Genomic DNA, 11,838 nt, shown 5'->3' on the forward strand with positions numbered 1-11,838 from the left:
TCAATATCTTATCCATATAAAAACGTCTTAGGTTATAACTCAATGGGACTTCGAACCTAACATCTTATCATTATGATGCATTGGAACTTGTAACCCAATGCCCTACCCTCTTAATGAGATGAAACTTAATTCATCATCATATATTTTAACATAATTGTTCTTCATAAACAAATTGAAAACATAAGTGGTTTCAAATCAATTATTTTTTCTCAAATTCAATAATAATTATATCACTAGTAGCAAAAGACAAATAACATAAAAAATAATTAATTTTGAAATTATCTTTAGATTTATAATTTCACTTTGTTTGATAGAGTATCGTGCTGATAACATGTTATGAAATATAAAGTAAGATAATAAAAATAGAAAGAAAAGAGAAGACTTCTTTATTAGGATTTTTATTACAATGAAGAAAAACTCATTTAATTACAAGGAAAAATTAATCTTGGATTCTAAATTTTGAATAAATAGACATTCATTATGTATGATATAGTAATATTTATTATATATGCTAATATATTTATAACACTACAAATATAATTAATTATCTAATTTTATTTATATATTATGACAAAAAATAACATATAATGGGTAGGCCTTGATATCTAGTTAACCAGTAGAAAACCGAGCGAGGATACCAAACGTCGTCATGTCGACGGAGGACACCTTCTCCACCACCTCGAACCGCCGTTCTTACCGGTGCTACAACTGCAACGACGCATTTCACATCACCGCTACCACTTCCGGCGTGAGTTCCTCCTTCCGTTGCCCTCGCTGCTTTCATCGCCACCTACTTTCTAATTACACCATTGCTAGTACGATTACGCCTCCTTCTCAATCCAATTTTACCTCTCCAATCATCACCAGCTCTTTTACTTTCGATTATTCCGATTCCGATACCGACACCGAATATGGGACTGATTCCGATGATCTTTCGTTTGGGTTGTTTAACTCAACTCAATTCCTTTCTCCGACTCTTAAATCGGTTGTCGACTCACTACCAAGTGTGGAAATAAATGAATCATCGAAAAACTGTTCGATTTGTATGGAGGAATTTGTAATTGATTCTGAAGCGAGTCAATTGCCTTGTAACCATTTATTTCATAATGATTGTATTGTCCCTTGGCTTAATCGGAGTAACACTTGTCCTCTCTGCCGGCATAAATTGCCGCAAGAAGATGAAGACGAAATTGAAAAGGACCTCCAACTATTTTTGGATGGTGAAATTGGTAATAGAGATCAAATTCAAGATAATAGTGTTGTTCTTGTATCAACAACACCGGAAGTTGGTGAGGACCTTAGAGAAAGGGTTCTCGAGGAAATGCGCGATGAAGATGGTGATATATTGATGGTTGACATATAGACATGTATATATATATATATATATATATATGACCACCATCTTTTGAAAAATTGATGTATTTTTTATTTTGCCATTTTAAGATTTAATGTGGGAAATGAAGTGTAGTTCAGCTGCCATCTCTTATGGTGAAGTATAGGATACATGTTATGTTACTCTTTAGTTGAGGTTCATAGTTTATTGTAAGTTCACATGGTTTTGGGATTGATATTTATTGCGAACATTGAAACTCTTCTGGTGGCAGTTTACTAGAACACTTTTATGTACATATACACCCACATATAGTAAAATGAAGGTTTTGGTTTGTTACTAATTCTCAGGTCTGTTGGAGATTGAAGCCTTTTATGGTAATAGAATCTAGTGTAAATTTCTTTCTGGAAATTTTGATTTGGTGATCTACGAAACTTGCCATGAAGCTAACTTTAAGAGGAGAGATTTTGGAAAAAATATAGCTTTTATTTGTAAACACGGGGAAGAAATTATGGGTAAACTTACTAAAAGATTTCACGACTTTGGGAAAAAGGTTGCAAGAAACAAAAACTGAATGCAGCATAGAATTAGTCGATATTGTGGGATGTACCACTTAAGACCTTACCTATTTAAAGATCTACATCTTTAAATGAAGAGAAGGTTTTTTAAATTTATGAAATTACATGTTGGATGAATGAGAAATTATAATATGACAGTAAAGTCCAAAAATGATTTCTACCTAATGCCTCTTGTTTGCAGTATCTAGGCAAAGAAAGTGATAGCTCTTGTGGAAAGCTTTGAAGAATGGCATTCTGCTGAACGACATACAGAGGCCAAAAGGCTCAAGTAAACTATTGAAGTCTGCTTGGTGGCAGGTACACTAGTGCTAGTACTAGCCAATATGTTCGGTTGTTGCTATTTTCCTTGTGAGCAGTGGGGTGTTGGGATTTTATTTTCACTACATTAAGTCTGTAGCGGTCAACAGTGAAGGATTTCCCATATTTGTTGTACAACTAGAGGAAATGAGAGAACTTCATAGTTGAGAGCAACAGTTAGATTAATTATTTGTCCATACTAGTCAGTTATAGATAGAAACGTCTGCTCTGTTTCAACATTAATATGTTAACCAAAACAGTGTCGTGCCGTAGTTTCTTCAAACTTTCCATATAATTTTTATATGGTTTATTTCATAATATTAATTCATTCAAGAATTATGCTCTTTTATATAAAATGTATGATGCTTCTTTTCCTTTTTTGTGATAAACATCAAAAAATGTATGATGCCCCACGTGTTTATGATTTGTTTTGGACATGATTCAATTGATTAAATCTATGTAAAAGAGGGTGAAGCCTATTTGTATAACATACATTATATCTTCTTGTTAATGTCATCAATTCATGGATTTTAAGCATTCAATAAAACTTTATTCATTTAATCTTCCATGTTAAAAACAATCTAGTTTTGAGGTCAATGACATTGGTAAATAACGATTATGTGTACTTATGGGTTGAGTTTGATCTTACATTTTGAAATTTCTGGATGGTATGATATAAGTGTAAGAGATGTTCTGAAGATAAATCTTTAGCTCTTCCTTTTTCTAAATTAGAACTATTTACAGAACATGATTTTTTGGGGTAGTAGGATTTTGTGATGAGACATGTTTAGCCAAGCTCCACAAAATATGCTTATTTTGAAAAGTGTCTTTTGGCAAAAGTGCAGCTCAAAAAAAGTACTTTTGGAGAGTAGCAATCTGTCGGCTTATCAATTTGAAAAGTACTTTTGCCAATATTAGAGCTGCAACTCGTGCTTGGCAAGGTTCTAAAGTGCTTCCACAGAGAAGTTACTATTTTCAGCTTTTGAAAATAGGTTCTGCTTCTACTCAAAAGTACTTATTTTTTCCCCTAAAAGCTTGGCCAAACACCTTAAATCTCAGAAATGAGCACTTCTTTCTTCATCCGTGCCCAGATACTCCCAGCTGTCTCGCTCCCTCTCGTATACAACCCTTTCGTCTTCTCTGACATTTGGGTTTTGATTTCCTTTTTTCTTCGTGTCTCCAACTTTTGAGAATACGTTTCTTTTGCCGCTTCAAGAGTTCGGTGGTGGTTGAACAAAGAGGAAGGCCACATGGCCATGAATGGCAATGATGGCTTCAAGAAATCTAAGCAAGTTAACTTTTTTGCTATACTGTTCGCTGCATTTCATCCTCCTTTTCTAATTTTGTTTAGTAGCTTTTCATTGGCTTAATTATTTGTTATCTATATGGCAGGTGAAGTGCATTAAGGGGAAGGACGGTACAGTGTTGGTAGAGGATGGCCACATTAAGAATAGATGGCAGTCGTATTTTCATAGGCTCTTGAATGACGAAGGGGATAGTGCTATTGTGTTAGGGGAGCTGGAGCACTCAGAGGAGTGTCGGGATTTTAGTTATTGTAGACGTTTTAAGGTAAAGGAGGTTAGAGAGGCTGTTCGCAGGATGCGAAGGGGTAGGGCGACGGGGCCTGATGAGATACCGGTGGATTTTTGGAAGTTTTCTGGTGAGGCTGGTTTAAGGTGGTTGACTGGATTGTTTAACGAAATTTTCAAGACGGCGAAAATGCCCGAGGCTTGGAGGTGGAGTACTATGATCCCTCTTTATAAGAACAAGGGTGACATTCAGAGTTGCAATAACTATAGGGGTATTAAGTTATTGAGTCACTCTATGAAGATTTGGGAGAGAGTGGTCGAGGTGAGTCTTAGACGGATAGTGTCTATTTCGGAGAACCAGTTTGGATTTATGTCTGGACGTTCGACGACGGAGGCAATTCACCTGGTATGGAGGCTGGTGGAATAGTATAGGGAAAGGAATAAGGACCTGCACATGGTGTTTATCGATTTGGAGAAGGCATACGACAAAGTCTCCAGGGAGGTGCTTTGGAGATGCTTGGAGGTGAGTGGAGTCCCGGTGGCATATATCAGAGCAATTAAGGACATGTATGATGGAGCTAAAACTCAAGTGAGGACGGCGGGAGGAGACTCAGAGCATTTCACTGTCTTGATAGGATTGCATCAGGGATCTACTCTTAGTCCCATTTTGTTTGCTTTGGTGATGGATGTGTTGACGCGGCGCATTCAAAGAGAGGTGCCTTGGTGTATGCTTTTTGCAGATGATGTAGTTTTGATTGATGAGACGCGGGAGGTGTGAATGATAAATTAGAGGTGTGGAGACAAACTCTTGAGTCTAAAGGGTTCAGGTTGAATAGGAGCAAGATAGAGTATTTGGAATGCAAGTTTAATGACGTGAGTCTGGAGAATGAGGTGGTAGTGAAGTTGGAATCACAGGTGGTATGTAAGAGGGATAGTTTCAAGTATCTCAGGTCCGTGATTCAGGGTAACGGTGAGATTGACGAGGATGTCTCGCACCGTATTGGGGCGGGATGGATGAAGTGGAAGCTCGCTTTGGGGGTGTTGTGTGATAAGAAGGTGCCACCCAAGCTGAAAGGCAAATTCTATAGGGTGGCAGTTCGTCCGGCCATATTGTATGGAACGGAGTATTGGCTAGTTAAGAACTCACATATTAAAAAAATGAAGGTGGCGGAAATGCGGATGTTGCGTTGGATGTGCGGGCTGACTAGGGGGATAGAATTCGGAATGAGACTATCAGGGAGAAGGTTGGTGTGACTCCAGTGGAGAATAAGATGCGGGAAGTCCGATTGAGATGGTTCGGACACGTGATGAGGAGGGGCATGGATGTCCCGGTTCGTAGGTGTGAGAGGCTAGCTTTGGATGGTTTTAGGCGGGGTAGGGGTAGGCCGAAGAAGTAATGAGAAGAGGTGATTAGGTGGGATATGGAACAGTTACAGCTCACTGAGGACATGACCCTAGATAGGAAGATCTGGAGGACGCGAATTAGGGCAGAAGGCTAGGGTCAGTTTGAGTCGCTAGTGTAGGGAATTACTTGGTGGGGGTATTATTCTTGTTATGATACCTTGTTTCATGCTTTATTACGAATCTGTTTACTTTTCTCTATTTTCTATTACTTGTGGGTGTCGTATTTATGTTATGCCATCTTGTTCCATGCTTTACTATGAATTTGTTAAGTATTCCGTGTCTCGAGCCGGGGGTCTATCAGAAACAACCTTTCTACTTCTTTAGAGGTAGAGGTATGGACTGCGTACATCTTACCCTCTTCAGACCTCACTATGTGGGAATACACTGGGTTTGTTGTTGTTGTTTATATGTGTAAATCTAGGGATTTGCGAATTTTTCTTCTCATGGTTTTTTGAATCTAGTGATGTACATATCACTCTTTATTGACATGGTTTTTTTATTGTTTCCTAGTGGCCTTTCACTTGGTTGGTTTCTGTATTTTGTTCCGTGCAGTAAGGTTATAATGTTAATGATTTTTGGTGGATTTTTCTCATGTGTTCTTCATATTTTTTTTCTCAAATGAATAATGCTGTGTATTCAGATAGGGTAGAGGTAGGCTGAAGAAATATTGGAGGGAGGTGATTAAGCATGACATTGAGCCGTTACAGGTTACGGAGGACATGACCCTTAATTGAAAGGTGTGGAGGACGTAGATTAGGGTAGAGGGTTAGTGGGTAGGAGTGCGTCCTTAGTAGTAGGGAGGGGGTCTCTGTTTGTAGTTTTGCCTGTAGTCATTGTGTTCTGGACGTGTCTTGTAGTTTCTTGTTCGTAGTATTTTGGTTATGTTTGTGATTTGGGATAGATAGTTCATAGTATTACTCTATTGGTGCCTTGTTTCTTTTTTATCTAGTGGTGTGTTACCCCATTTTGTTGTTTGTTTTTATGCTTTTTGCTTGTTATATTGTTATTTATTCTGAGCTTGGGGTTTATCCGAAACAACCTCTCTACTTCATCTGAGGTAGTGATATGGACTGCATACACTTTACCCTTCCCAGACCCCACTTTGTGCGAATTCATTGGGTGTGTTGTTATTGTTGTTGTCTTTTGTTTTAAATATAAAGATCAAGTTCTAGGCTTCATGGTTTCATAGATACATAAGTTGTATAGTCCGCAGATGTTTTTTGCAACTCTTGGTACCAACTTGGTATTGAGGTTGTTTACAAATATTGCTTACTTATTAAAAGATAGATTGCGTTCAGCTTCATATGGTTTCATTCCTCATCCTCTATGGTGCTGATTTTGAACGTAGTTCTATATAGAGAGAAAATAATGACTATCATAAATGTACTCTGTCCCGTTTTATACGGTGTTATTGACTGAATTTTGTTTTTGAAACTTTATGACTAATATGTAAATATTACTGATAGTGGGAAAAAAAAATTAAAAAATAGTGGTTAACAAGTTAATTTGATAGATAAATGTTACATCAAAGTTTAAATTATTTATTAATGTAATGCATTTCAACTTTTGAAAGATGTTTAGAAAAGGAATGACACCAAACATTCTGGAGTGTTTCGATGGAAATAGTATCATATAATATTGATGCAGGAAGTATATCAGTTTTGATATTTATCTAACAATAATATTGATGGAGGAAGTATATCAGTTTTGATATTTATCTAACAAAACTAATAGCATAAAAGGAAAAACAAGATCATGACGACAATAAATGTAAATAAAGTGATGATTGGTTGTTGAGCTGCAACGAAGTTGCTCTTTTTATAGGAAAAGCATTTCTGCAGATTTTAACTACTGGATTCAGTTTTACTTCATGTACCACTGCACATATCATTTCAAATACAATTATCTGCTTTTATAATTGCTTAAGCACAACTTCTGGCTACCATAAATGAAGTATTTTTTATTTGCAGAAGAGCTGAGGCACACACTTCTCTCTTTTAGGTAAATTTTGCTTAGGTTCCACTTCTAGCTTGCTTTTCTAATCAGTTGTTTCAGCTTTGTATATACAGCTCCTCAACTGGTGGCAGGTTTTCACTGAGTGGGTCAGGGAAGTCATATATCAGGCTTGCAAATACCTTTAGTGTTTATTTACTCGCTTGTAAGTGTGGATCTTATTCAATCTTTCTGCATCTTCTGTTCATCACTTAACTGTACCCATCTTCCAGGTGAGAATTTTGGTCCAACTCAGGCTGGTCTCGTTTCCTTATTTTTTCCATACTTGTAAAAGTAAGACGAGGGTCTATTGGAAACAACCTCTTTACCTCCAAGCTTCAAGTAGGGTCTGTGTACACTCTACCCTGCCTAGACCCCAGTCTGTGGGATTGCACTTGGTTGTTATCTGTGATGTAAAAGTAAGACTCACACTCTCCACATAAACTTCTTTAGCCCAGAGGTCTAAGATGCAAGACCATGGTATCTTATGCTCTGCTCAGATTAGCTATACATGGAATCCAATATCCAGGGTGTACTTTTTTGCTTTTTTATAAATTAAAAAAAAAAAGATCCATATCCTGGGAATAATTTTCTGCTTCTGATTATCCTTCTGAGTTCTGGTTTTTCTATGTTGCTTGTGATCCATTAGGTTTGACATTGTAGATCTGTTAGTTGTTAGCCCACAACTTATATTGGGGTTCTACTAGCTGCCACTTGAAGTTGAAATATTTTTTGGGGGTAGTCAGGGTGAAAAGTCCGCAGTTATAACTCTTTTACTTTGAAAGAGAAGGGAGGATATTGCGCTGGCATTGGCCTATTTGCGTAAGGGCCAGCATTTCTTACAGTTATTGTATCAAAAAAGGTTTTTACTCTCTCAAATCTTAGTCTTTGGACAGCTGCTTCTCGAGGAGGTAGACTGGGTTTAGGACGCAACCATTGTTAGAAACGGCTGCTACCAAGTCAATGGGTTGGAACCCATTAAAAACTTAAAAAAAAGTTACCCTGCTCAATGGATGCGTGCTATGGTTGTGGTTGTAGCTCTGCTGAATGAATGTTTTATTTTGGAACCAAACCGGATAAGTTAAGAGGTGGTCGCGATGTTAGATTATGATGAACCAATGGTTCAATTGGTGACCCATTTATAAGGAGCAGGGTGCTTTGACTTCGATTAACGAACGAGCGCGGGGTGGTGGTGGTGCTTGCTCTTGTTCATTTGTTGGTGATATTTGTACATGCATTATAGCAGTTGTAATGGCAGGGTTTCTACATAGTCAAGTCGTGTAGTTCAGTTCTGCCATGGGTTGGGGTTGTTTCCACAATACCAGGCAATTAGGCAAAGGGTTGCTTCCAATTCTATTTTAGTCTAGCTACTTGTCATTGTTACTCTCTATTGATTGTATCGTCTAAACATGATTGGTAATTAATTATCTATATTAATGTGGGATGATTGCAGGAATTACTGTTGTCGTCTGGTTAAACAAATTTAACTTACAAGGAGTTCAATTTGATGAACATGTACAAAATGATCATGTTATAGTAAATAACACAAAAATCCCTACATCTACAGTTGTGGCAATAGGTGCATAATTTGGTAATATGCTAATTTGACAACTGAATGTCCTGCTGCTTTTGTACTTTTGGAGTTGGGATAAACTGTACTTATTTTGTAGAGTGATTTGAAAGAAAATCATGACTTGATTTGGAAAAGATACGAATAGCCGTTGATTTCAGTTCCACCATGAGAGAGAATTAAATAAAGGAAGGAGAGGAGGAAATTGCTTTGTTTCAGGGTTACTGGACACATAACTTGAAAATTCAATATTCATTCTTGAACAGAACTGTTTGCGAAGAGTGATTGCGTAGGACTCTGTTAGCAGCGGAGTCTTACATCCGTGCAAATTCGTCTAGGCATGCACTGTCTGTTGCATGACACATGCTGACATAGTTATGATCCTGCAGTATTATGTTCATCCTCTGGATTGGTATTGATTTTTAAGTAAGGCTCTGTCTAAAGGTATTATTAGTCCAGTCCCATATGAGAATAAAATGCCTTATTGTAGATCACTGTATAGTACACTGCCTTAAGAGTTAAGTACCCAATGAAGAAAAGAAAGAATGGAACAACCAACCAAGCTTGTTATTCGAATTGTATTTGAATTGCTTGCTTATTATTTCATCTTTTTGACTCTAGTGTATCTATTTGTCGGAGTATGCCCCGAGGAACTATGTATTTGGAGGTAGTTCGTGTTCAAGGCTCGAGATGTCGGGTAAAACATAGTTTTAGGATAAGATATATTAATTAGTATAGGTTTATTTTTTGTATTTTTTTTTTCTTTTAGACTGGATAATCAGACTAGACTTTATATTTTTATTTTGAACTCTTTATTGTCTGTATGCTTATGTGTTTTTGTGAGTTTATTCCTTTATAGTGTTTATTTAGTCGATATGAGTCAACGAAGCAATAGTGCTAAAGTCACAGGATCGAAGGGTGTCTCACACTTTTTCATCGGTCAACAAAATTCCTTAATATCAGTATTTTAAGAGTCAAACATTTTGAAAAGAAATATTTTGAAAGATGACTTAGTATACCAAATCAATGTCAAGTGGCGATTCTAAGTTTAATTGTCAATTCCTTTTTGAAACTTTTTGTTTTAGTCACTTTCAATAATTGAAAATCTTTTGAACTTTCAATCAATTTTTTGGTAAAAATGGGGTGTGAGAACTTTGGGGACTTTGCTGTGGATTTTTAGAATTGGAGCCACAATGTTGAGTCGTATCGACTTGGTTGACACTATAGATTGATAAATAAATTTTTTGTGTTATTTTTATTATTGTTGTTGGATTCTTACATGCTATTTGTTTACTGTTTTTCTTTGTTTTACTATTTTTTTTCTATCATCATATGCATATCCAACGTTACTTTTTTGAAATTAGTCTTGGAGTACGTTGTATGCGTACATGGACATTTTATCGATTGTTTCAAATTTAGGAGGGGTTACATAGGAGTGTGGCATATCGACCACTTGCCGTACCGGATATCCTTATCCAGTTAGCTGACCTCTAGCCTAGGTCGACTTTTAGGTCATTCTTATTTGAATTATGTTGATATTTAGTAGAATTCATTTGATCCTATGTACGAGACTTATCCCAAAGTATTCCTATGTGCTACTTGTTGCATCTTTGAATGTAAAAATGTTATTTGACAGATTGATTTATGGAGTGTGTGCTAAAATTGAGGGAAAAGTATGTGGTTGGAAAAAAAATAGTGAAAAAGAAAAGAAAAGTTGAAAAATCAAAATAAAAAAGAAAGAGTTTCGTAGTTTGTAGGAGTTCTTTATGATTTTTATTTTCACAATCTAAAATTTCAAAAACAAATTTCTTTTTTTACCTTTTGTACTCATCTCTCAAAATTTTGAAAATCAAAAATATTTTCTTTATTTTCTTTAGCATGCATTTATAACTTAAAAATTTCAAAAAGATTTTGGGTAAGAGCTTTATACATTTTTATATAGAGGAAAGTCTAAAAACATTTGTGTTTTAGTGTCCTTATGCTTTTAAAAAAAAAGAGTTTTCCTTTATTAGCATGCATTATTACTTAAAAAATCAAAAATGTTTTTAGAAAATTTTGTACAATTTATATAATGACAATGCAAAAAAAAAATAAAAATTGTGTTAATTAATGTCTTTATATTTTTCTAAGTTGAGAACTTCAAAAAATAATTCATTTTTGTGAGGGCTTTATTTTTGAACAATTTCGTATGAAAAACAAAAAATTTTTCTTGTAATTTCGATTTTCTTTTTATATGAAATTTCGAATTGAACAACTCTAAAAAAAAATTTATTTTTCATTTTTTATCGTTTGTCTTTAGCAAAAATAATCGTGTTTTTTAAATCGGGGTCTAGTCTTTCATTTAGTCATTAACTATCCAATCTGGATGAACTACGTGTACCTGGTTCTCCTCTCTCCGGAGTGAGATACGTAGGTAGACCCTTCTTGGATTTGAGATCTTATTTAAATGATTAAAAAAAAAATTCTTCACTCTTCATTTAGATCAGGCGTTTCATATTCGTCTTTGAAAAATAGATACAAAAAAAAATTTCTTTTGATAATTTTAGATTTTTTTTGTTTGATATTCAAAATTAAAAATTAAAAACAAATTGTCAATTACTTTTGAAAAAAGAAAAAGAAAAAAAAAGATTTTCTTTACTCTTCATTTGAGATTAGTTGAGCCACACGTTTCTTTATATGAAAATACAAAAACAATTTCCTTTGGTAGTCGTAAGTTTTATTTTTAATAGTAGATTCAAGCTGAGAAATTTAAAAAGATTTTCGTCTTCTTTTGAAAATTTATTATTTTCTTCTTCACTAAAGTTTCAACAAAAAAAGAGAGTGTTTGGTTATCTTGTGTCAAAACTTCATGACTTACGCACACTTGATTCTTGTCTTTCGGGATGGATACCCAGGCAACCCTATGGAGTTCTGTGATTTTTCTTTAAAAAAGGAGAAAAAAGAATTTTGATAAAACTTGGAACTCTAATGCATCTGTTATTTCTATTATTCAATTAGTTTAAGGTGGTTAATTTGTGGTGTTCTGACTAATCATCCATATTACATCAAGTCTAAGAAAAAGTTAATTATGACCAACAAGTATATCAAAGTAATTATCACTGATCAGACCAAGAGTCCGAAGAATGAGAATTTAGGATT

At 35.4% G+C, this 11,838-nt stretch overlaps 1 protein-coding gene across 1 annotated transcript; it reads left to right on the top strand.

Moving 5' to 3' along the window:
• The first annotated feature begins 542 nt into the window (after positions 1-542).
• On the top strand, positions 543-1,670 carry LOC107877407 (RING-H2 finger protein ATL7). Its single transcript, XM_016724059.2, has one exon. The coding sequence runs from the start codon at positions 650-652 to the stop codon at positions 1,361-1,363; it is 714 nt and encodes a 237-aa protein (XP_016579545.2). The 5' UTR covers positions 543-649; the 3' UTR covers positions 1,364-1,670.
• Positions 1,671-11,838: the final 10,168 nt, after the last annotated feature.

The sequence above is a fragment of the Capsicum annuum genome, chromosome 1, assembly GCF_002878395.1.
Source record: "Capsicum annuum cultivar UCD-10X-F1 chromosome 1, UCD10Xv1.1, whole genome shotgun sequence".
NCBI classification, from domain to species: domain Eukaryota; kingdom Viridiplantae; phylum Streptophyta; class Magnoliopsida; order Solanales; family Solanaceae; genus Capsicum; species Capsicum annuum.

Excerpts from the sequence above, each read along its gene's own strand:
- LOC107877407 (XM_016724059.2), top strand. The coding sequence starts at position 650 with ATGTCGACGGAGGACACCTTCTCCACCACCTCGAACCGCCGTTCTTAC.